Source organism: Castor canadensis, chromosome 19, assembly GCF_047511655.1.
Source record: "Castor canadensis chromosome 19, mCasCan1.hap1v2, whole genome shotgun sequence".
NCBI classification, from domain to species: domain Eukaryota; kingdom Metazoa; phylum Chordata; class Mammalia; order Rodentia; family Castoridae; genus Castor; species Castor canadensis.
The window spans coordinates 7,400,516-7,424,676 of record NC_133404.1 but is presented as its reverse complement, the minus strand read 5'-3'; the positions used below and the strand labels follow the sequence as shown (position 1 = coordinate 7,424,676).

The 24,161-nt window shown below is 38.8% G+C and overlaps 1 protein-coding gene across 3 annotated transcripts in view; it reads right to left on the bottom strand.

The window, feature by feature from the left end:
• Window positions 1-24,161, bottom strand: part of Etfa (electron transfer flavoprotein subunit alpha) — a 64,434-nt gene that overhangs the window by 35,210 nt on the left and 5,063 nt on the right. For all 3 annotated transcript variants that reach the window (XM_074061591.1, XM_074061592.1, XM_074061593.1), the window contains exons 2-8: window positions 16,038-16,184; window positions 14,330-14,411; window positions 14,144-14,226; window positions 10,465-10,564; window positions 9,139-9,249; window positions 8,380-8,481; window positions 7,107-7,175 (exon numbers count right to left, since the gene is read on the bottom strand). In XM_074061591.1, the coding sequence (XP_073917692.1) occupies window positions 7,107-7,175; window positions 8,380-8,481; window positions 9,139-9,249; window positions 10,465-10,564; window positions 14,144-14,226; window positions 14,330-14,411; window positions 16,038-16,184 (694 nt within the window). The remainder of the gene's footprint in view (window positions 1-7,106; window positions 7,176-8,379; window positions 8,482-9,138; window positions 9,250-10,464; window positions 10,565-14,143; window positions 14,227-14,329; window positions 14,412-16,037; window positions 16,185-24,161) is intronic.

Genomic DNA, 24,161 nt, shown 5'->3' with positions numbered 1-24,161 from the left:
TTGGAGAACATCATTCTGAGTGAGGTTAGCCTGGCCCAAAAGACCAAAAATCGTATGTTCTCCCTCATATGTGGACATTAGATCAAGGGCAAACACAACAAGGGGATTGGACTATGAGCACGTGATAAAAGCGAGAGCACACAAGGGAGGGGTGAGGATAGGTAAGACACCTAAAAAACTAGCTAGCATTTGTTGCCCTTAATGCAGAGAAACTAAAGCAGATACCTTAAAGCAACTGAGGCCAACAGGAAAAGGGGAACAGGTACTAGAGAAAAGGTGAGATCAAAAAGAATTAACCTAGAAGGTAACACCCACGCACAGGAAATCAATGTGAGTCAATGCCCTGTATAGCTATCCTTATCTCAACCAGCAAAACCCCTTGTTCCTTCCTATTATTGCTTATACTCTCTCTACAACAAAATTAGAAATAAGGGCAAAATAGTTTCTGCTGGGTATTGAGGCAGGGGGGGGCGGGGGGGGCAGAGTGGGTGGTAAGGGAGGGGGTGGGCAGGTGGGAGAAATGACCCAAGCCTTGTATGCACATATGAATAATAAAAGAAAAAAAAAAAAGAATGAGCCTGAGACCTCTTCATCACCAGTTAGAGAGGACAGAGGCAGGCAGACAACACAACAAACAATCTCACCACCACTACCGACTTGAGTCAGCCAGGAGCACTCCTGCCTTTCACCTATAGCAACGACTACAAGAACCCTGACTGCAAGGCTATCCTTCACATCCCTACACTACTTCCATTAATGCTCTGTGTGCTCCCCTTTCTGCACCCATCTCCCATTCCTCCTCATTCTGCAACTTACATTGTGGTTTCCAAACTCAGAGCCCAATACTGGCAAACCAAAATTCCCCATCTCTTTTTGTCCTATCTAAAACCTGCATGTTCCCTGACGATGCCAGCTCCCCTGACAGCCCTCTCCAGCAGAGGCTGTCTTCATACCACTGGGCCTTGAGGTGGGGCTCCTCATTGCCACTCTTGGAAAGTTCCTCTTCCCACCCTAAAATCCTTCAGCTTTGAAGCTTGTGTCATCGGGTCATGTTGCCCACTTACTGCTGTGCCACCTACCAGCCCCGGGGTCAACCTGCATTTCTCAATGACTTCTGGGTCACTAGTTTGTCTTGGTTTCACTGACTGACTTTATTGGTTTCCTATTTTCAATTTCACTGACTTATGCTGTAATATTTACAGTTTCTTTTTTTCTGCTTTAATTTTTTTTTTTCTTTCTCTAGTTTCCTAAGGCAGAAGCTAAGATGATTTTAGGTAATTCTTTCTTCTAATATATGCTTCAATTGCTATAAATTTCCCTCTAAACACTGCTTTCACTGCATCATACAAATTCTGATGTTTTATTTTGATGTTCAAAATATTTTAAAATCTCTCTTTAGATCTCATTTATTCATGTTAATTAGAAGTGTAGAGTTTAATCTCCAAGTATTTTGGAATCTTCCAGCCATGTCAGTTATTGATCTCTAGTTTAAATCCAGTTATGTCTGAGAGCAGACACTATGCTATTTCTGTTCCTTTAAATGTGTTAAGGTGTATTGTATAGCCAGAATGTAATCTACCTTGGGGAATGATCCATGTGAGCTTGAGAAGAATGTGTGTTTCCTGTTGTTGGATGAAGTCTATAGATGTCAATTATACACTGTTGAGTGTTTGTATTGTTGAGTTCTTACTAATTTTCCCTGTTCATTCTGACCATTTCTGATAGAGCTATAGAAGTCTCCAACTATAATATTGGATTCATCTATTTTACCTTCAATTTTTTCAACTGTATATTTTTGTATTTTGTGTTTGTTTTTGAGATATGGTCACCCTATGTTGTCCAAGCTGGTCTCAAACTCTTAAGTGCAAGTGATCCTCGTTGCTCAGCCTCTGAAGAGCTAAGGCACATGCCACCACACCAAGTTACCAGTTTTGCTTCATATATCTTGATACTCTGTTTTAAAGAGCATACACATTAAGGTTTATTTTGTCTTCTTTGAAAAATGACTCCTCTACTAATGCCCCTATTTTTTTTTTTTTTGATGGAACTGGGGTTTTGAACTCAGGACTTTGGTGCCTGCAAAGCAGGAGGTCTACCACTTCTGCCAACACCTCCAGTCCATTCTGCTCTGGCTATTTTGGAGATGAGATCTCACAAACTATTTGCCCAGGCTGGCCTAGAACTGCAATCCTCCTGATCTCAGCTAAGTAGCTAGGATGTCAGGTGTGAGCCACTGGCACCCAGGTATGTAATGCTCTCCCTTATCCCTGAAAACTTTTCTTGCTGTTAAGTTGTTTCTGTCTGAAACTTCTTTTGATTAGTATTAACATGACATATCTGACCTGTTTACTTTTAATAGATATGTACTGATATATTTAAAGAGAGTTTCTTGGAGACTACAAATAATTGGGTCTTGTTTTCTTTATCCACTCTGACGATCTCTATCTTTTTTAATTGGTGCATCTAGACCACTGACTTTCAAAACGAGTGCTGACAAATCTGGATAAATATCTACCATACTTATTAATGTTTTCTTCCTAAGTCCACTTTCAAACAACACTAGATCACTTCAGGTGGTGCATGTACCAGGTAATAATCCAAGAATTCTAATTCTTCCATTTTGTTCCTTATTGTCATTTCTGTCATTCACTTCACTTATACATAAACTATATAAGCATACAGTACACACACAGAACCATAAGTAATTGCCTACATGTTGTTACTACTGTTTCGAACTGTTACTTGTTAGATCAATTAAGAATAAGAAAAAATAGATTTTTATTTTACCATTACTTCTCTGATTTCCAACATCCAGCCTCCTATTCTCAGCTAACTCCTGACAGTGCCCAACTGCAACCACCCCTTAACCCCACTGTAATCTTCAAGTCTATTCACTGTCTCTCTCCCCTGAGTCTTCTCTTCTTTCTGTGCCCACCTGAAAGTCAAAGACTGATCATTCTACTCTCTCTTTTACATATGCTTTCAAATTCTTGCCCCCTTCTTACATCATCACACTTGGGAAAACCTCCATGTATAATTAAGCAATCTCAGCTTTTTACTTACCTCTCCTCCTATAGTTCAGCATGACTGAAGACAAACAAAATACCTAGTTGTGTTAACCAAGTATCATTTTAAATAAACAGGCCTTGATGCTTCCTGGCATTCAAGTTAAATTTCCCTAGTTTGTTCATTATCCCACTCTTCCCTAAATTTATATAAAAATAAATAATTTCATACCTTTTCTTCTCACTTCCAACTTCCTGTGCCTCTCTAACATCCTCACTCTGCTAAGGACTTCATTTCCTATTCACTGAAAATTGAAACAATCAAAAGAGAATTTTCACATGCTTCAACTAACACATCTACCCACCACACAGAGAGCTGTGTCTACATTCTCTCTCATCCACTCAAGGATACTGCTCACAATTCTCCGCCCTGGCTACTTGAGCATTCCCATCTGCATACAAGCATGCTAACATCTGTCACATCTTTTAAAGTCTTGCTGTTCGCCACACTTCCTTCTAGTTACAGTTCTTATCTCTGCTCCTCTATAGAGCAAACTTCCTCGGAAGAGCTGTCTACATCCATTGTCTCTAATTCCAGTCCTCTCAGTCTATTTCTGTTACTCAATGGCTTGTCATAAAGTGAACGCAGCCAGGTAGCCACTACCTGAGATCATCCTTTTACACCCATTCTAATCAGGCTTTGCCTCCAATATTCCACTGAAACTGCTCAGAGTCACCAATGACTTTTAAATCCAATAGTCCATTTTCATTCCTAAGCAGCATTTGATATAGCTGATCACTCTTTCTCCAGTGAAACACTTCACTTGGGTTTCAAAACATAGTTACATAGTCACTATTCTGATTTTCCTATCTTTCTTACCATTCCACTTTTGGTCCTCTTTCTCTTCTTGTCTCTTAACTTTTAATCTTGTAGGGCCTGTGGCTTAGTCCTGGAATCTCTTTTTTATCTGAACTCACTCCGTTGATGATTTCATGCAGTCTCGTGGCTTTAAATACCATCTAAAACTGGGTGTAGCTGGCAGAGTAACTCAAGTGGTGGAGCACATGCCTGCAAAGCATGAGACCCTAGTACCACCAAAAAAGTAAAATAAAATAAAAATAATAAAACTGGATGTGGTGGTGCACTCCTGTAATCCCTATACTAGACAAGCTGAGGCCAGCTGGGCTTCTCCAATGAGCTCCATGTTCGTACAACAAGTCATTAACTACATCTCTGCATGCATGTCTTGTTGACATCTCAAACTCAATATGCCCAAAACTGAACTCCTGAGCTCTCCCTGGAAACTGCTCCACTCATGGTCTTGCCCAGCTCAGCTAACTGTAACTGCATCTTACCAGTTTCCAGGACAAACCTGTTCTCTCATAATCCAAATCTTGCCTGTCAGGAAATCCTGAAGGTTCTACCTCCAAATATGTATCCCCAAGCTAGCCTCATGTCTCTCCTCACATTCACTGCTACTATTCTGGTCCAAACTTCTAGCATCTCTCACTTTCTAGGTACATCTCCCTGATACTACACTTACCTGCCAACAACCTTACTCTCAAAACTGTAGCCAATGTGATGCTTTTAAAGTCTATCAGATCGTGTCACTCCTCTGCACAAACCTTCCTGTAGTTCCCCATTTCACTCAGAGAAAAACAACTCGCTTATAATGGACTGTGAAGCCTCGTGTGATCTGGTCCTACTGTCACCTCCCAATCTTATCTCCTACTACTTTCTGCTTTTGCACTTTCCATCTCAACCTGGTCTCCTGCTATTCACCAAACAGGCCAGACATGTTTTCTACCTCAGGCAGGCTCTCTGCACAGTAATCGTCCCTTTGTCTAACCATTCTCTCTCAGATCTCCTCATGGCTTGTTTCCTCACTTACTTCAGGCCTCTGTTCAGATGTCTCCTTCTCGGAGAATTACTCTGACCATGTTATGTTACACTGCAATCCTCCCTCTCCAGTACACATCCTTCTCCTCCTTTCTTTGTTCTATTAGTGTCCAGGACATTTGTCACCCTCTAACATTCTATACTATTTATTAATTTGTTGTGTTTAGTACCTGTGGCAGACAGAAAGATGGCCACTCCAAAGACAATCACTTTCTAATCCCCAGAACCTGTTAATACTATGTATCAACAGATATGATGGTAAATTAAGGACTTTGGGCTAGGGAGCTGACCCTGCATTATCTACGCGGGTCCAAAATATCATTACATGCATACTTATACAAGGGATGAGGAGGGAAATTTGATGCAGATGCACAGAGAAGGTGATGTGACTACAGAGGCAGAGACTGGAGTGATGGGGCCACAAGAAAAGAAACAGAATGGCAGCCACCAGGAGCTGGAAAAAAGCAGATTATCTCCCCCAGAAAAAGTAACAGAGCCTGTGAGGCAGCAAGGCCCTGCCAACATCTCAATTTCAACAAGCATCTAGCCTTCAGAACTATGAAAGAATAACTACTGTCTTAGTCACTATGTTGTGGTAATTCATTATAACAGCCAGAAAAAAAACTGACCCAAGGTCTGTTTTATGCAAACAAATGGGGAGACATTTTTTATTTATTTGTTCACTGTTATTTTCTTAGTACCTACTAATGCCTGCCATATGGAAAACACTTGATAAATATTGTTCAATTAAAGAATGAATGTGGGCTGGCAGAATGGCTCAAGTGTTAGAGTGCCTGCCTAGCAAACATGATGCCCAGAGTTCAAACCCCAGTACTGCCACCAAACAAAACAAAACAAAAAACATGAATGAATGAAATAAATTTCCTCAAGCACCAAACTGATTATAGAGTGAACACTAAGCCTCTACTCAGAAAAAACAACTATTACTTCTATGGGTGTATATGTCATCTAATGGAAAGCACAAGAAAGCCCTAGAAAAGTTAAACACAAAATTCTTAGGGGTTTTTGACAATAATAGGGTTTAAACTCATTTCCTGCTGTCTAGTCAGGCACGTTACCACTTGAGCCACGTCTCCAGTCTTTTTGCTCTGATTATTTTGAAAACAGGATCTCACTGTTTTTTCCAGGCCAGCCTTGACCTAGATCCACCTATTTTAAGCTTCTTGCAGCCATTGGGATGACAGGCATGAGCCACTATACTCAGGTTTTTTTCCATTGAGATAGGGTCTCAAAAACTTTTTTTGCCCAGGCTGTCTAAAACTATGATCCTACCAATCTCAGCCTCCACAGAGCTTGGGATGATAGGTACATGGTGTGGTACACAGATGTGGGTTGAGATGGGGTTTCATTAGTGTTTTTGCCTAGCTGGCCTCAAGCAGTGAGGCCTTGATCTCAGCTTCCAAAGTACCTAGGATTACAGATGTGAGTCAGCACCTGGCTTATATACAAAATTTTTTAAATGAAAGGGGACAGGATTGTTTTTGGTTTTGGGGTTTTCTCGTTTTTGGTAAAAACAGATATCTCAGTGTAGTAATGGTGTAATTAAAAGCTAATCAAATATTTTAGTTTTTTTTTATTTTTCAAAAAAACATTCCATTCTTATTGATGCACTTTTAATAATAGGTTCTATCTTTCCCATAAATAATTATAACTTTAAATGTATTTCTTGTATGAGAGATTTATACCAGACCACAAAAAAAGGGAAAACAGTTATTCCTGACTCTGAAGTAGGCAATTAGTCTGACATTTCAGTATTTCAAAAATGAAAAATAAATAAATGTAACCATGTCACATATATATTAAAATTTGTAAGCCAGACTCAGAAAGAAAAATATTACGTTTTCTCTCATATGTAAAAATCCAGATTTAAAAAATAATAAAGATACGAAAATAGGAGGGGGAGTATTGCAGATAAGGAAGAAGAAAGGAAGGGTAGAAGGAGTATTAAGACATGGTAATGGTGGGGGTGCATGTGATCTAAGCATGTTATACACATGTATGACAATGTCATAAGGAAACACATTATTTTGTACAATTCATACACATTAATAAAAAGTTAAACAATAAATAAAAGAAAAACTGAGAAGTACAGAAAGCAAAGTAACTTGCAGCTGGGAATGACTTATGCATAAATGAAATAATGAAAACTATTTCCTCCCTACTGATGAAAATAACTTTACCTGCAGCGTGCAGTTCATCTGCCAGGTCGTATAACAACTTAAAATTATCTCCACTCTTCAAACCCCGACCTTATTTTTAAAAAAAGGGAAAAAAGTAAATATCAACTCCATTCTATAAAAATTTTGCCATTTTGTGCACCTGAGTGGATTTTCCTATTACACAACTGCCATATTACATATACTACCTCCTGTATAAAACTTTTTCAGACTTCTCCTATGACATTCAATAGTCTTCAAAGAAATCAATGCTACTGTAATTAATTAACTAGTTAAGCAATAGTGTAGTCGTTAATATCAGTTTTTCCCACTAGAATGAAAACTCTTTAATTGCAGATCCATAGCTATCGGGTCACTGCTCTATCAGCAGTGTTTAGCAAAGTCTGATATATAGTGCTTGACAACTATTCTCTGAACGGAAGTCATCCTACTAGACTTTCAACTCCTTGAAAGCAAGAGCATTCTGCCTTTTCTCTTGTTTCTCCAGGACTTTGCAACAGGCCTATCATAGAATAGACATTCAATATGCATTCCTGTAAAAATAAGTGAACAAATGAGTCAAATACATTTCAAAATATTAAATTACTTCTTCTCCACACCACTTGCAATAGAAGGCTGTCTGGAAGATTTAACTACTTTGTTTCATGTTTAGTCTGGAAATATTTTTAAATCATAGCAGTCTTTATTTTTTCAAAAAGTCACTAGCAAACTATAAAAAGGTTTTCTTTCAAAATAAGGAGTACAATACACGAAAAAAAGCAAGTCTTATACCATATTAACAGCTTTGGTATTAATTGTGAAGAAACATTCAGTTGTCCACAGAGATCTAGACAATCCTTGAAGTCTTTGAAATAAAGAAGGGTTTGGGGAGTATTATACACTAGATGGCATGAGACGCCAACCAGTTTTCCCTATGGTAAGAGCCAATCACACTGCACATAGACACTGGCAAGGCAATGGTGGTGAGGTCGGCACATGCTCCCCCTGGTGCCCGTCACACAGGTGTGCACCAGAAAGCCCAAATTGTGTATTGTACTCATAAATGAGAACAGTACTTGTAATTTCCCGACTTCTTCTATTTGGAAAGAATAACAAGTCTGTGCTCCAGGCTGGACATGCTCTGACAGAGTGCTTTTCTACTATGTACAAGGTCCTGGGTTTAATCCTCAGCCCCACCAAAACAAAAAACAAATAAACAAACACGAAAATCTATGGTCCTTTAAAGAAATCAAAGTACTACACAGTTTATATCATCTTTTAATAACATTCTGCTTACCACCAGATACCACCACTTTGGCACCAGTTAGCTCTGGTCGATCACTTTTTGTTAATTTCTGGTCCAGCCACTCTGATATTCCCACTGGTGAAGTACTTGATGCTGTGTACATTGATACATGTAATAAAGCAATGACTACAATTTCAAGTTCCATAATGGTAATTATTTTTAAGAGAAACACAAATACATAATTTCAAGAAATGTAAGTTTATTAGCTATGTGACATTTCTGTGCTCTAATTTCATTTTCTTTGAGTATGGAAAGACTAGGGAGACAAGATTCTACCCTTTGCCTCATTAGCTATATGACTTTTGAAAAGTAATTTAATTCTCTTGGAATCTAAAAAGCCAGGACAACCCTCTCTCTTCAGGATTCAAATAAGATGCTACATATGCAAAAATACAACCCCTCTGTATATTTATCATGGTTACATTTTTCCATTATATTGAATGACTCAAATATTTATTATAGTGGAAAATAGTGATGAGGGTAAAAAGTCCTAACATCAACCTAACAGATGAATCATAATCTGATCTGCTCTTCTGCTCTCTTGAGTAGACTATCCTATCCGAAGCAACTATCCTAGTACCAAAGGTTATCTCTTAATTTTGTAATAACCTTGAGAATATCATCCAGATTGAACTTTCAAACACTCTGCACTACAAGTTCAACCAAAAATCATCTCTTATTTAATATATCCATGAACTAAAAAGTAAGAAGCAACAACAACCAATCAAAAAGCTCCAAGTGAACACTCACCCTTTTCTGAACTGGCACTACCTCCACTTGTTGCTGCAGCTTCAAAAGATGTTCCTCGGACAGAAAACACCTTCACTTTCTCATCACATTTCACTGTACATAAAGCATTTCCTGAAACACAATTTATTTTTTAAAAGCAACAATGAAAGGCAATGACACAAGTATTTTTCCCCCGGCTCAGAATTACTTAACAAAGACCAGGCAAGAATAACTATAGACCAGTTGTTTTCTACCTGTACTAAGTACAGGAAAAAGAGGACCATACAGTGAAGATGTATCAGTGGATATTGTACAACTCTGAATATCTTTAAAAACAAGACAGGTGCTGGGTGCCAGCGGCTCACGTCTGTAATCCTTGTTACTCAGGAGACAGAGATCAGCAGGATCACAGTTCAAAGCCAGCCTGGGCAAATAGACCTTGAAACCCTATTTTAAAAATACCTAATACAAAAAGGGTTGGTGGAGTGGCTCAAGGTGTAGGCCTTGAGTTCAAAAAGAAAGAAAAAACAACAGGTGCTGACATGCCTGGAAATGAGAAGCTGGAAGAGATAGCCACTCCCCTTAAAGCTTTTTCTCCAAAAACAATGCAACTGGTAACTTAGAACTATGAACTGCAACACCTTAGTAAGACTACAGCTACTCCACATAATAAAGGAGGATATACATGAAAACTCAGCACGACATAAAGAACAAGTTTAGATGTGCCAAGATTTTAAAAGGATTTGAGACATTGTTTATAGATTAACAATCCCATTAGGAGTGTCCTAAACTATGACCAAATATTTCCTCTCAAACGTTCTGAAGATGAAAGTTCTGATTTGAAAATCGACCACTTACACTGAAACATACAACTTTAATCAGAAAGAACAAAGAGTTCACTGCCTTCTCCGACCCCACCAGGGACCAGTGTGCTTAGAAAAGATCAATCAGCTAAAGAGACACTGAAATGAATTTTTTTAATGCACATAGAAGTGGAGGAGAAGCAAAGAACATTGAAAATACTATTTAAAAAAAAAAAAAAACAAAACTTCTTGCTTTTCCAGGTGCCACTTACAAAAAAAAATACTGAATAGTGAATCTAATTCTTATTGACCACTGGAAAAATTTCACTCCACAAACTGAAAGCCCAGGAAGGAAAGCTCAGGATGTATCAGAGAGAAAGTCATATCATGGTCCAGTAGCTACATCAAGGTTTTTCTTAGAAACCTTTAAGATGATCTATTGAAAGCAATTCTATGGCATGTTTTAAAACCCAATCTTCAAGATTTATTTGTACTCCTTACTAAAATGTAACATGTTGATTAATTATCTTCCTTGGGAACTCACCTGCATAAATAGTTCTCACAAATGTGTCAGATGACTTGATCGCAATGATGTCAGAAATTGGGGCAACATCAAGTTTGGCTGCTATTCTGGGCAAAAGGTTCTGAAGGCAAAATGAGCACTGAGTTTACACATGGGCATATTGATGGATGGCCATAAACTATCAGCATTGGCATCTTCTAAATGCATATTCTGTAGAAATTTTAATTCAAATATTTTATATTTCACATGCATCCTTGGACATACAACTTTCTGGGCAGTCTCTGAAAGTGAATGCCTACCATTACTTTAACTACATTAGAGTTTTATGAACTTTACAGTAATAAGGCGGCATCTTAATTCCATATGTTGCTTTAATAAATATCAGTTACAAAGTGTGACAATTATGGATCACTGAATTTAGATAAGAAAAGGCCAGGTGCCAGTGGCTCATGCCTATAATCCTAGCTACTCAGGAGGCAGAGATCAAGAGGATCGAGGTACAAAGCCAGCCCTAGGCAACTAGTTTGAGACCCTATCTCGAAAAACCCTTCACAAAACAGGGCTGGCAGAGTGGTTCAAGTGATAAGAGTGCCTGTCTAGCAAGAATGAGGCCATGAATTCAAACTCTAGTGCCAAAATGCAAAAAAAAGAAAAAATTTATTAGAGTAGTAAAATTCTGAAATACATACATACATACACATATATACAGACATATATAGACAGATATATAGATACATATATAAATGGATATGAAAAAAAATTTCAGCAGACCTTTCACCTTCTGTTAATGTTGACATTGCATTAAAAAGATCAAAACTATGCCCAGCATTGTGGTACATGCCTGTAATACCAGCTACTTAGGAGGTGGAGGTAGGAAAATTGCTATCAATTTTCCAGTGAAAAGCATAAGACCCTATCTGAAAAAAAAAAAAACTAAAAGCAAAAGGACTGTGGACATGGCTCAAGTGGAAGAGTGCTCACCTAGCAAGCATGAGGCCCTCAATTCAAAACCCCAGTACCATAAAAAAAAAACAACAAAAAAAAACTAACCTATGTATTATGTATAAAAAGAGCAACAAAAATACAAGTTTAACCTGCATATGCACACAACATCTCTGGAACAGACACAACTCTGCAACTCTGTTCTCACTAGCCAGGATCCTTGGGAAAGCCACACTTTCCCCAAGTCTCTTCTACATCACATAAAGAGGGGGAAAGAACCTCCACACCGTGGTTAAAGCTCTATGACTCTAGGGCTCCATAACCGAAGACTGAATTTCCATTCCTTCTGGACTAAAGTTCCTTTAGATAATGTACTCTAATTTAAAAAGTGAAGTGCTGCTTTTTTCTTCACTAATAGAAAAGCTGAGTTCTACACCGATTTCTACGAAAAGTTCACTCCATGGCACCTCCTGAACTTGGTACATGATATCTCGTCTAGCAAGTTTGCTCCAATAGAACATTACTAAGGCTCCTCTCCTGTTCCACCTCAACCCTCTCTGTTCTCTGAAAATTCTCCCAGAATTATTCTGTAATTACTCCTTTGTTCTGCATCCTCCCACATGCATGTATAATTACACAGATTAGCTCACACTAATACTCCTGAGGGTTGAGGGGTTTGTTTCTTTTATTTCTCGCGTTCCTGTCCCGTATCTACTAAGTGGTTCCCTATAAACTGATGTTAACAGGTATTGACAGCCTAATTCAATTTCCTTCCTACTACAGTTCCAAAAGGAAAGGTTTTCTAATGTTTAGTTTATCATTACCTACTTTAACAGTAATCCTCTATCAGCCATGAGAAAGAGCTACTGGCTGGTAGTTTAGTTTTGCTATCCACAGTGGTGGTAGAATGCTTGTCTTGAAATCATGAAGCCCTGGGTTCAATACCTACTACTACAGAAAAAGAAAACCACAACAAATTAGAAGAATTTAAGATCTCATAGAAAAGAAAAGATTTGGGGAAAATGCCATTAAATACAATCCTAACATGGTAAACAAAAGGTTTTACAAACATCTACTGCTATAATTTTTCCCTTTCAAAAATTTGTATTAGCATACAATAGTTGCATGGGGGGATACACTCTAACGTTCACATACGTGTTTACAATATATCTTAAGTTGATTCACCCCTTCCATCCTTCTCCCTCGGCTCCCTTTCTCCCATCTTAGAACAATTCCAACAGGTTTCAATCTTGTATTTTCATACATGAATACAAAATACATCCACCATATTCTCCCTCCCTCATCCTTTCCTTATGCCTTCCTTCCTCCCTCTGATACTCACCCCCAGTCAGGAACTGTTTTGCCTTCCTGTCCTTAATTTTTTAAAAAACATTTTTATTAGTATATGATAGCTATATTAGAGGGTTTCATTGTGACATTTTCATATATATGTATTATACCCCAGTTTGGTTCATCCCCTCTATTATTCTTCCTCCTACCCTATTCCCCTTCTTAAGGTGACTTTGACAAGTTTTCAGTGTTCCATATTCACATGTATTCACCCTCCTTCACTCTCCTCATTTACCCTCCCCTCCACTGGTGCCCTTCCCTTAACATGACCTGTTTCACATTCCTGTCCTTCCTTGTTATAAATGCAAACAATTAGAAACAACTTAACTGTCCTTGGCTACTATGGATTGTGATACAGTAATACAAAAGAGACAGATACATTATGAACTAATATTTTGAAGACATACTCTTAATGCACTGCTAATCACAAAACAATGTGCTCTACTATACCATTTTTGAAGAAAAATGTATTTGTACATGTATAATTTTAAAATCCATAGAAACAGGTCTAAAAAAGAAAGTACGATCGCTAAAAGCTGTTCTCCTGAATAAGGAAGGGTGAGTTGGGAATCAGGTGGGACTTTCACACCCTGCTCTTCATACTGCTGTACTATACGCATCCTTTCTAATAAGAATGAATTTTGTGCACACTTACTGTTTCTTTAAAGTAAAAATAAAGACCAAAAACTACAGCTTAATAAGAATGGAATAAAAGAGAGAGCAATGCCAGAGAGAATAAAAAAGATCCACTGACAAATTCATTTTCTTGGGCCCACTCTGGACTCTCTGCCTTTGATTGTTTGTTTTGTTTGTTTGTTCGTTTGTTTGTTTGGCAGTACTGGAGATTGAACCCCTGGCCTCACGCATGCTAGGCAAACAAACACTCTAGCATTGAGCTACACTCCCAGTCCCTCCTTTCCTCCATCTGTGTTAACTTTATGCAGACCATTACCCATCTGACAGCACATTGTTTCTTCAGACATGTCACAATGCATGGGATCAGACTGCAGCTGTCTTCATTCTAAGGACACTCTGACCACCACACAGCCCTTCCTAAATCTCCCACACAGACAGAACTGGCCTTTCTATATATCTATCTGCCTCCAAGTAAACTGCAAACCTAGAATCTGATTTAACAGTAAGTAGTTTTTTCCAAGGCAAAGTTTGAAAAACTGAAAGTGGCATTTTAATAAATTATGACAAAAATCTTGAAAGAACAAAGACTTATCATGTGACAAAATCTGAAAATCTGGAAATGGAATTTTAACATAAATTTTAGCAAAAATACCCCATTAACAGATAAATCAGGATTGGCCATCGAAACAAAAGCCTGCTGTTCATTTTCAGCCCGATGAACTCTAGCCCTTTTGAGTAGTGAGGTCAGATTCCACATTCTCAATCTTCTCACCTTTCCAAAGGCAGATGCTCCAACGCAGATGTGTGTGTAATTGAACTGCTTCTGAGTTTCCAAAACCAATGGTGTCAGTTCCTCTGAGAATTAAACACATCTGATAAGGCACATTTCATAATATTTTCATATTTACATATTCATGGGAACTTAGACACTACATTTTTTTCCACTGGAAAGCCTCACCTGGAAGGAGGCCTTTGTACACATCATGCTGAGCAACCAGAACTTTTGCTACACCCGCTACTTTACAGAGATCTTCTGCCACCTGTGATTGAAAGACAAGTTTCCAATTAGCCATCTATCAGAAAGATGTCAATCAAGCATATTTTTTTTATTGGTATTGGGTACTGAATTTAGGCAAATACTCTGATGAGCCAAGTGTTCACGAGCACACTTTGCGCACAGAAGCCCTTTATTATGGATGAATCTGTCTTTAGCTTTTCTAACTTTAAAAAGAAATTCCAATTAAGAAACTTGGTCAGCCCAGTTAATTCCAAAGTAGTTGTATATCGACCTAAGATATGGAACAGGACAGAAGTTTCCCCCACTGAAACTTTCTTTTACTGACAAAAGCTTGGAGCACTACCCAGAAGAATCCCTTTCCGTTTATGATGAATAGCTAAAGAAAAGACCATAAAGCTGAACTCTACCTAGAGCTTTAGCAGATACTGCTTTTCTTGAAGATAAAAACATGAAGGAAAACGACTGTAAATGAATAGACATCATTTCAAGTATTTTAAAGTAATATGAGAATTACTTAAAATCCCAGCAAGGCCGGGTGCTTGTGGCTCACGCCTATAACCCTAGCTACTCAGGAGGCAGAGATCAGGAGGACTGAGGTCCCAAGCCAGCCTGGGCAAAGAGTTCACGAGACCCTATCTCGAAAAACCCTTCACAAAAATAGGGCTGGTGGAGTGGCTCAAGGTGAAGGCCCTGAGTTCAAGTACCAGTATGACTAAATAAATAAAATAAATAAAATCACAGCAAACAAAAAAATCCAAAATTTACATATATCTGAAAACTGAGAAAACAAAAAAGATAGTTTAACCACATCATCAGATATCGTGGTTAATATCAACTGTATAATTTAGGTAAAGAAATCCACATAATTAACCTTAAACCTGCTAGAATATTTTTTAATGCCAATTTTGTGTAAGGAATTAGAGAGAAGTTACACTAGCATTCTCAACCTGCAATAATAATTTAGTAAGAAGGAAAATCCTCTAAAAAGAAACATAACTCTCTCTAGGTTTATTCCTCTGTGAGGCTCAAGCCCAGCTTACAGTTAGCAACTGCCACAGGGTATGAGGGGGAACTGGTGGCTTGACCTGTGCAGGTATAACTGAAGTACTCATATACAGGGAGCCTAGTGCACAGACCCTGCAAACCACGCTATAGCACCTGTCACAGGGGTTAGTTTCCAAAGCTGTCACTATCTTCCTTAACAACAATGACAAAAACAATTTGGAAAGAATAGTACTTACATTTTAATTCTTCTACCAATTAAAAAGCAACATCCATGATACTTTGTGCATATTTACCACTTGCAGGAATTAGAAGCAATTAGCAAGTATATTCATCAATACAAAAAGAGATCAGCTATTAACCTCGAAGGGGACTCAAGCATTATCACTCTCCTTGGTACCTGATGGCACGTCATAGTGCCAGGAGAACTAAATCAAGTATTCTACCTCATCTCAAAAGACAAAATGCTTAGTGAGCAACTCTTTTAGTTCCTTTCTCACACATAGTAATGGTTGTGATGCTGGCCATCTAATGAGGATTACAACCCAGTTTGGGTTACAGCACTCAGCATAATTCTCTGTTGCCATCTTTCCCTGTCTCTTGATGAAGATTATATTTGCTATGGTTGACCTTAAAAATTTCTCACCTTGTCACATTTGGTTCCAGCTACTAAGCAGGACACTTCACCTCCAAGACGTTTCGCTGCAGTGATGGTATTTAGAGTGATGGGCGTTAGGGAATCATTTGCATGCTCAGCTATGACCAGAGTACTCTGAAACCGGAGTAATGAGGCCTACAAAGAGAAAGAAAAATTTAAGGAAAATGAAAAGACTATTATCACAGGGCTTTTTTACACTAATTGTTAAGTTTATGTGCTTTAAAGAAAACTGTCCTAGCCAGGCGCTGGTGACTCACGCCTGTAATCCTAGCTACTTGGGAAGCAGAGAATAGGAGAATCGCAGTTTAAAGCTAGCCTTTACAGAGCCTATCTTGAAAATACACAATACATAAAAGAGCTGAACGCCTGGCTCAAGTGGTAGAGCGCCTGCCTACCAAGTGTGAGGCCTGAGTTCAAATCTCAGTACTATTATACTCAGTTCTATTATAAAATACTTGTGCAAAAGCAAATCAGGCTATTTGTGTCATTCATTATATTAATATTCTTACATAATAAAAAATGAAATGCAAATTAGTTCTATGCTGTTTGAAGAAAAAACTTTATTTCAAAACAATTTTTCCACTATGTCCAATGAGTAACTTTTATACATACCTAAATTTAAAATTCTTAGACATAATTTATTAAGTACCAAACTATAAACTGGTCAAATTCTACCAATATGTTCAGTGACAAACTGGACTTACTGAGGAGTACAGTATATCCAGAAATGATGGGATTGAAATCATTTACTAAAGTCGATTCCTATTACTTTGAGCAAAAAGTATTCAATGCCAAAATAACTAACAATGGAAATCTCTTTTTAAGTGTAAATATATTCAGAAATGATGGGATTGAAATCATTTACTAAAGTCGATTCCTATTACTTTGAGCAAAAAGTATTCAATGCCAAAATAACTAACAGTGGAAGTCTCTTTTTAAGTGTAACACTAAACAGTAATTCTGCCAGAGTTTCAGTTGCTCAAATATGCTTGTGAATTAAAAAAAAAGAAGCTTGTAGACAGTATTTGGAGCCAACCAATATCTAGCCCTACGTAGTGCTGACTATCAAGACACCACCTGGAATAATTTCAAACACCAGGAACACAAAGATAAACAAGAATGGTCCCTGCTGGGCACCAGTGACTCACGCCTGTAAGCCTAGCTACTCAGGAGGCAGAGATCAGGAGGATGGCGGTTTGAAGCCAGCCCAGGCAAATAGTTCCGGTGACCCATCACAAAAAGGGGGGGTGGGGAGCTGGTGTAGTAGTTCAAGGTGTAGGTCCTGAGTTCAAGCCCCAGTGCCGCAAAAAACAAACAAACAAAAAGAATAGTCCCTGTGCTCAAAGACTTGTTCAGGTATAAACAACTGGAGGATAGAATGTGTTTTCACGATGTACAGTCAAGTGAAGGAAAGGGAGAGTAGGTGTTCCTGCCGCATGAAAAGCTCCACCACAGCTACAGAAAGAAGAAAAATCTGGAACCATCTCTGTGGAAAATGGCACTGAAAGTGAGAAACAGAGGCACGGAGGATCAAATGGCATGATTGTAAGGTTTAATGTGGCAAAACTTTTCAGCTCTGGAATTGGAATGAAGAAATGAAATTTACCCCCAGCTAGAAACATACAAGGACAGTAATGAATGAACTTATAAGGAGAGTATGAATGAAGGGAAGCCAGGTATGGAAACTAATATGCAGTTTTTACAAATCATGCTTTTTTTTCTCATTTACTATATTATAAATATCAGCTGCTAAATTGTAATATTCTTTACTTTTAGAACTGGAGGAGTGGCTCAAGCAGTAAGAGTGCCTGCCTAGCAAGTGAGGCCCTGAGCTCAAACTCCAGTACTTCTCCCCCCGAAAAAAAGATCTCTACTGTTTACTTTTATTAGTACAGTATACTTTCAACCAATTTCTTTAGACATTTGGGCTAGTTCCAATTTTTTATTTTTAAAAAATAATACAGAGAAGACAATGCTCTTAAAACTAAATCTTTGCACTAAAACCTTAACAGTAAGAATTCCTCCTGGTGAGGAAAGACCAGAAAGGGGAGGCAGGCTGGGGGGTGCGGACCAACAACCCCAGGGCTTGCCTTCCAGACACAGGAACCTTCCAGGGCCACACTGCTCTTAAGGTGGGAGAGGGGAAGAGGAAAACACAGCAGGTTGTGCTGGAGGAAGCAATCACTGCACTGTGGTATCAGTGGATGACACTTCTTTTCCCTCCCTGTTGTTTAAATTCAAAGGGAGCAAGTAAAGAGGAGAAAATGAGACTTTTTTTTTTTTTTTTTTGGTAACAGGGTCCCACTATGTAGCCCAGCTGGCCTCCAACCAGCAATCTCCTGCCTTAGGCCCTCAAGTGCTGGGATTACCATGCCCAGCAGAAAATGAGATTTTTGCTGTAGTTAAATCAAGTACCTGGCTACATAATATTTTTCTATTTTACGAATAAAAAATTCCCACAATAAAACAAAGACAAAAAAGAAAACACCCAAAAACGGGGGAAAAAATTAAAAATTTCCAGTTAGAAAGTAGTTCAAGTTAAAGTTAGAAATCTTTATATACATCTTAAGATTCTTTTCGTATGACAAATTCCTAGAAATGCCATATCCAGAAGTAGGAATACATTTAAGGCTTTTGATAACGACCTATACAAACTGTTCTTCGAAAACCTGCAGTAATTCAGAATTCAAATTCCTTGGAGAGAATGAAAGCTCTCAGAAAGCAAAAACCATTCCTGTTCATTTTTACATCCCCAGAATCTAATACAATGCTACTTTTCCAATATCTACGTGTAGAATTAACTATATGATGTGTTCTGTTTTTTAATCAGAAGAACACACTGTCATGTAAAGGGCTTTGTAATTAAGAAAGGCATAGGGAGGAGGGGCGATGAGGGAGGCTGATGGAGGGAGTGAATCTAATTAAGACACATTGTAAGCACGTATGTAAATGCCACAATGAATCCCCTACAACTAATATATGCTAATGAATTTTTTAAAAAAAGAACCAAGGCATAATTTATTATTTAAATATTTCCTAAGAATTGCCAGTAACAATTATTGCTAAAGTGTATCAGACACTATATCTTTGATGTTTCACATATCATTTACCATAAAAATTATGAGATTTCCATCAGCATTTGAAGAACAAATCTAAGATTTGGTGGCAGAAGGCCCACATTTGCTGAAAATTATAGTTCTATTATAAAATAAATTGGATAGTTCTCCTAAAAAACTGTCAAGTTCTTTTAGAACTTCCAGGGGAGATTGTGTAAACTTAAGAGATCGTTTAGATTTATAGCAGTAATTAACAACAACAAAAAATATTTAAAAACCCACTCAGTTCATCTATCTGATCAATTTTCACTATGCACTACGTAAATTATAAGGGCACATTATTTTATCAGCTGACTCCTTATCATTATTAAAATACCCAGCTTCCTTCAAATTCAGGGCTCTTTCTATTTCTCAGATCTCGCCTACAGAGAAGCTACAGGTCTAAGCGTGGATGTGTGGCTTAACGCAGCAGGAATGGTAGTGTGGGGCCCGAGCAAGCTTTAGAATGTTATTCCTCATTCTGGAGCTTAGTTTCCTCACATGCAAATTGCGGAGGATGAACTAGATCCTAAGTTTTCAAACTACCCTGGATAGAGGCTCCAGGAAGGCATACACAAGAGCCACCACACTGAATGAATAAGGTGGGGACCCGGCAAACAGGGCTGCTGCAACGTAACCCTCGATTTTGCTTTAACTAGCTTAAACAAACTAACATTTATAGAGCACTGTACTATGCTGTTTTATTTTATAGGTAGTATCTTATTTAAGTCATAAAAGCCCTGGGAAGTACGCACTATTACCCCAACTTTAAGATGAGAAACTGAAGTTAGGTTACTCTAAGTTCAGGCAGTCTGACTCCACAGTTTGGGTTCTTCCAGCTCACTTCAAAGTACCACAGTTTATAGCTATAAATAAAGAACCTTGTCAGATTTCACTTGGCAAGTATGTTCCTCAAAAAATTAAAATTAAAATAAAAAAAAATCACTGGTGAAAAAGAAAGGAAAAACATGCTCTCATAGACCTCTTTTCCAGCTCTAAAAGTTTCAGAATTCCATGTTAAGAAGAAAAGTAGTACAGACTGATATGGAGTCAAAAAGTACCAAGTCCAGACCCAAATGGCTCAAGTCTGTAACCCTGGTTATTTGAAAGACAGATTAGGAGCACTGCAGTTCCAGGACAGCCCAGGCAAAAAAGTTTGCAAGACCCCATCTCAATGGAAAAAAGCTGGGCATAGTGGTGTGCCTCTGTCAGCAAGTATAAATAGGAGGATCAAGGTCCAAGTAGGTCTGCAAAAATCAAGACCCAATTCCTCAGTACTACCAAAAAAAAAAAAAAAAAGTACCAAGTCCATTACCACAAAGGCTTTTTAAACCAAAAAAAAAAAAAATCTTATGACCTACCCATATTTTAAAACACTCTTTTAACTACAATTATTGGAAGAAAATACGTTTTTTTGGTTTTTGTTTTGTGTTGGGTTTTTTGGTAGGACAGGTTTTGAACTCAGGACACTGTGCTTGCAAAACAGGCACTTTTACTTTACTGCTTCAGCCATCTCCAGTCCATTTTGCTTTGGCTATTTTGAAGATGGGGTCTCGCAAACTATTTGCCTAGGGTTGGCCTCGAACCTCAATCCTCCTGAACCTCTATCTTCCTGATCTTAGCCTACCAAATGCTAGGATTACAGCCACGAGCCACAGATGCCTAACAAATATTCTTAAACTTTGTAGATAAATACAGAAATACTCCATAAGGTAATTGCTCAGAAAAGAATCTCAATCTCTTCAAAACTCTTGCTACTTAAAATTAATACAGGCCAATGCAAATCACAGATTCTTGGTCACCAGCCTTACATGAGCCCTCAAAACTGCCTAGCAATGCTACTGTGACTTCCTTGCTGACACTTTCACCTGACATAGCAACCATTTCAAATATCCTCTCCTGATGTTACCCAAACTGCCAACACCCCCACAAAAGAGAGCTTCACTTCCTACTTCTTCCATCCTGACCCTCAGCATGGAAACTCCTAGCCCTGAGCTGTCACAATAGAAGCTGCCATAGGCCCTTCCTTCCTCCCGGGTCTGACCTCTTCATCCAGACTCCAAGTGCCATTCTCTCAGATCTTCCCAGAGGCTTTTCTGCAATCCTCACTCAGTGCTATCATGTCTCCAGTCTCTCCCTTACCCCTGGTTTCTTCCCATCAACACGTCAACATGCTCGAGGTTCTCCTGGTTTCAAAGAACCCCAATATTAAAAAGCCGCCATTTCACACTCCACTCCACTACTGCCCTAATTCCTCTGCTCTCATTCACATCCCAATTACTTGCATCTGGCTTTTGCTCTCACTAATATCAGCAGCATTTTTTAAGCTTTACTTGTTTTCAGCAATGTTTGAACATATTCCCTATTCCCTTCTGACTTCCATGGCTTAATTTCCCAACTATGTGAGAGTGATTCATAAACTGGGTGGTGGTGGTAATGGTGCAGCTGAACAGACACCTCAAAGAGGAAGACACACAGTTGGCCAATAATCATAGGAAAAGATGCTCGTTAGGAATTGTAGGTGGAAACAATGAGAAGACACTTCTACACGCCTATTAGAATAGTAAAACTCTAAACTATGAGTTCAAGCCCTCAGGACTGGGGAAAAAAAATCCAAAACACTGACAATACCGACTGCTGCTAAGTAAGAGGAACAATAGGACTCTTGCTCACTATTGGAGGGAGTGTGAAGTGGCACAGCCACTTTGGAAAACTAGATACACTCTTGTCACACAATCCAGCAAATACACTCCTCAGGATTTGTCCCCATGAACTGAAAATGCGGACTACATGTCCACATAAAAATCTAAACCCAGGTATCCACTGCAGCTTTATTTATAATTGCCAAAACTTAGAAGCAACTAAGATATCCCGTAGGTGAAAAGTAAACTGCGATACATTCAACAATATCATTCAGCAGTAAAAAGAAATGAGCTATGAAGCCATGAAAAGACACAGAAGAACCTTTAGTGCATATTACTAAGTGAAAGAAATCAGTATGAAAAGACTACATACTATTTGATTTCAACTATATGACATTCAGAAAAGGCAAAGTTATGAAAATGGTAAAAAGATTTGTGATTGTAAGGGATTGGGGGACAGAGGGATGAAAAGGAAGAGCACAGAGGATTTTTAGGACAGTGAAACTATTTTGTATGATACTATAATGGGAGACACATGTCATTATACATTTGTCCAAATCCACAGAAGGCAAAACACTAAGAATGAACCCTAATGCAAACTTTGAGCAATACTGAAATCAATTAGGTTCACCAATTGTAACAAATGTACAAATCTGGTGCTGTTTGTTGACAGTGGGGGCAGTTAGTGGGCGTGTAGAGCAGGGACTCTATGTGAACTCTCTCTGTGTACTTTGGTTAGATTTTGCTATGAATCTAAAACTGCTCTAAGAAATACAGTCTACTTTTAAAAAACTTTGTTAAACCAGGCATGGTGGTACACGCCTATAATCCCAGGTACTCAGGAGGCAGAAGCAGGAGGATCACAAGTTCAAGGCCAGCACAGGGCAAAGTTGGTGAGACCCTATCTCAGAAACAAAATAGAAACAAAAGGGCTAGGGGCCATGACTCAAGTGGTAGAGTGCCTGTTTAGCACCAAAAGTCCCTGGGTTCAAGCCCCAGTGATGGGGAAGAATCAAACTTCCTGTTCCTTTAAAATATCCTTTAAACAATTTTATTCATAATTGGACTATAAAAAATAATCTTAAGAGCCTAAGTCAGCTATTCTCATTCACTGCTCATCAGAAGCACAGAAAATAACTGGAATTAACAGTTTCTTAATTTTTTCAATTTTCCCAACAACGGGCACAACGAGTACAAACATAGACGCAAAGGTAAGAAATTAACTCACAGCATATAGTGGGTGCTTAGGAACACTTGTTGCACCTTACATTTAAATCTTTTGTGTCTGGGTGCGTGCAGGAAGCTTACTGGGGGCAGTGATCCTGGGAATTCAGGGATCAAGGGCTATGGGAGAAGCTGAGTCAGAGTTCTGTGGAAGATCAAAGCTGATCCTGGGGGAGCCCCGAAGCTGGTCAGTGCTGGGAACTGAAGCCAGGGGGCTGCAGATTTTACTTCTTATACTGTGCCCAGTTACTCCTAAGACAACATTGTGTGTGTTGTGTCCCGCTTTGCAGGGCTCCGTCGATGTGTTCCACATTACCTTAGGCAGAACCCACATGGACTTTTAACTTGTTAATTTTGAACAATCGAACTAATGTGACTGATGTTGTCATTTCTTTTCTACTTCAACCCCAGAATAATACCATATTAAAAAGCAAAATACGTACCTAATAGAAACATATATAGCACTTTGGAAGGCTGAGGCAAGAGGATCACAAATTTGAGGCCAGCCAGTCTCAAAGCAACAAAAACAAAACAAAATCCACATATGACATGAACAAAATCAAAACCATGATAAATCGATTTAAGAGAGACAAAACTCAAAAAATGAAATGACTTTTTTTTTTGGCGGCACTGGGGTTTGAACTCAGGGCCTCAAACTTGCTAGACAGGTGCTCTTATAATTTGAGCCACTCTGCCAGCCTGGAAATGACATTTTTAATTCCAGCTACTCTGGAGGAGGCAGGAAGATGGCAAAGAACAGGCACAGTGGCTTATGGCAATAATCCTGGCTATTCAGGAGGCAGAGAGGCTAGCCCAGGCAAACAGCTGGAGAGACCCCCACCTCAACCGAAAAAAAGCAGGCACAATGGTACAAGCCTGTCATCCCGGCTATGTGGGAAACATAAATAGAATTCCAGTCCAGGCCAGCCAGACATAAACTCTAGACCCTACCTCAAAGGTAATGAAAGCAAAAAGGACTAGGCCAATGCTGGGACTCAAGTGGTAGAGCACATGCCTAGTAGGCATGAGCCCTGAGTTTAAGCCCCATTACAAAAAAAAGCGGGAGGTGGAGGGGAAAGAGCGCTGTGAGCATAGCTCAAGTGGCCGAGCGCTTGATGCACGAAGTCCTGGATTCATCCCCAGTACTGAAA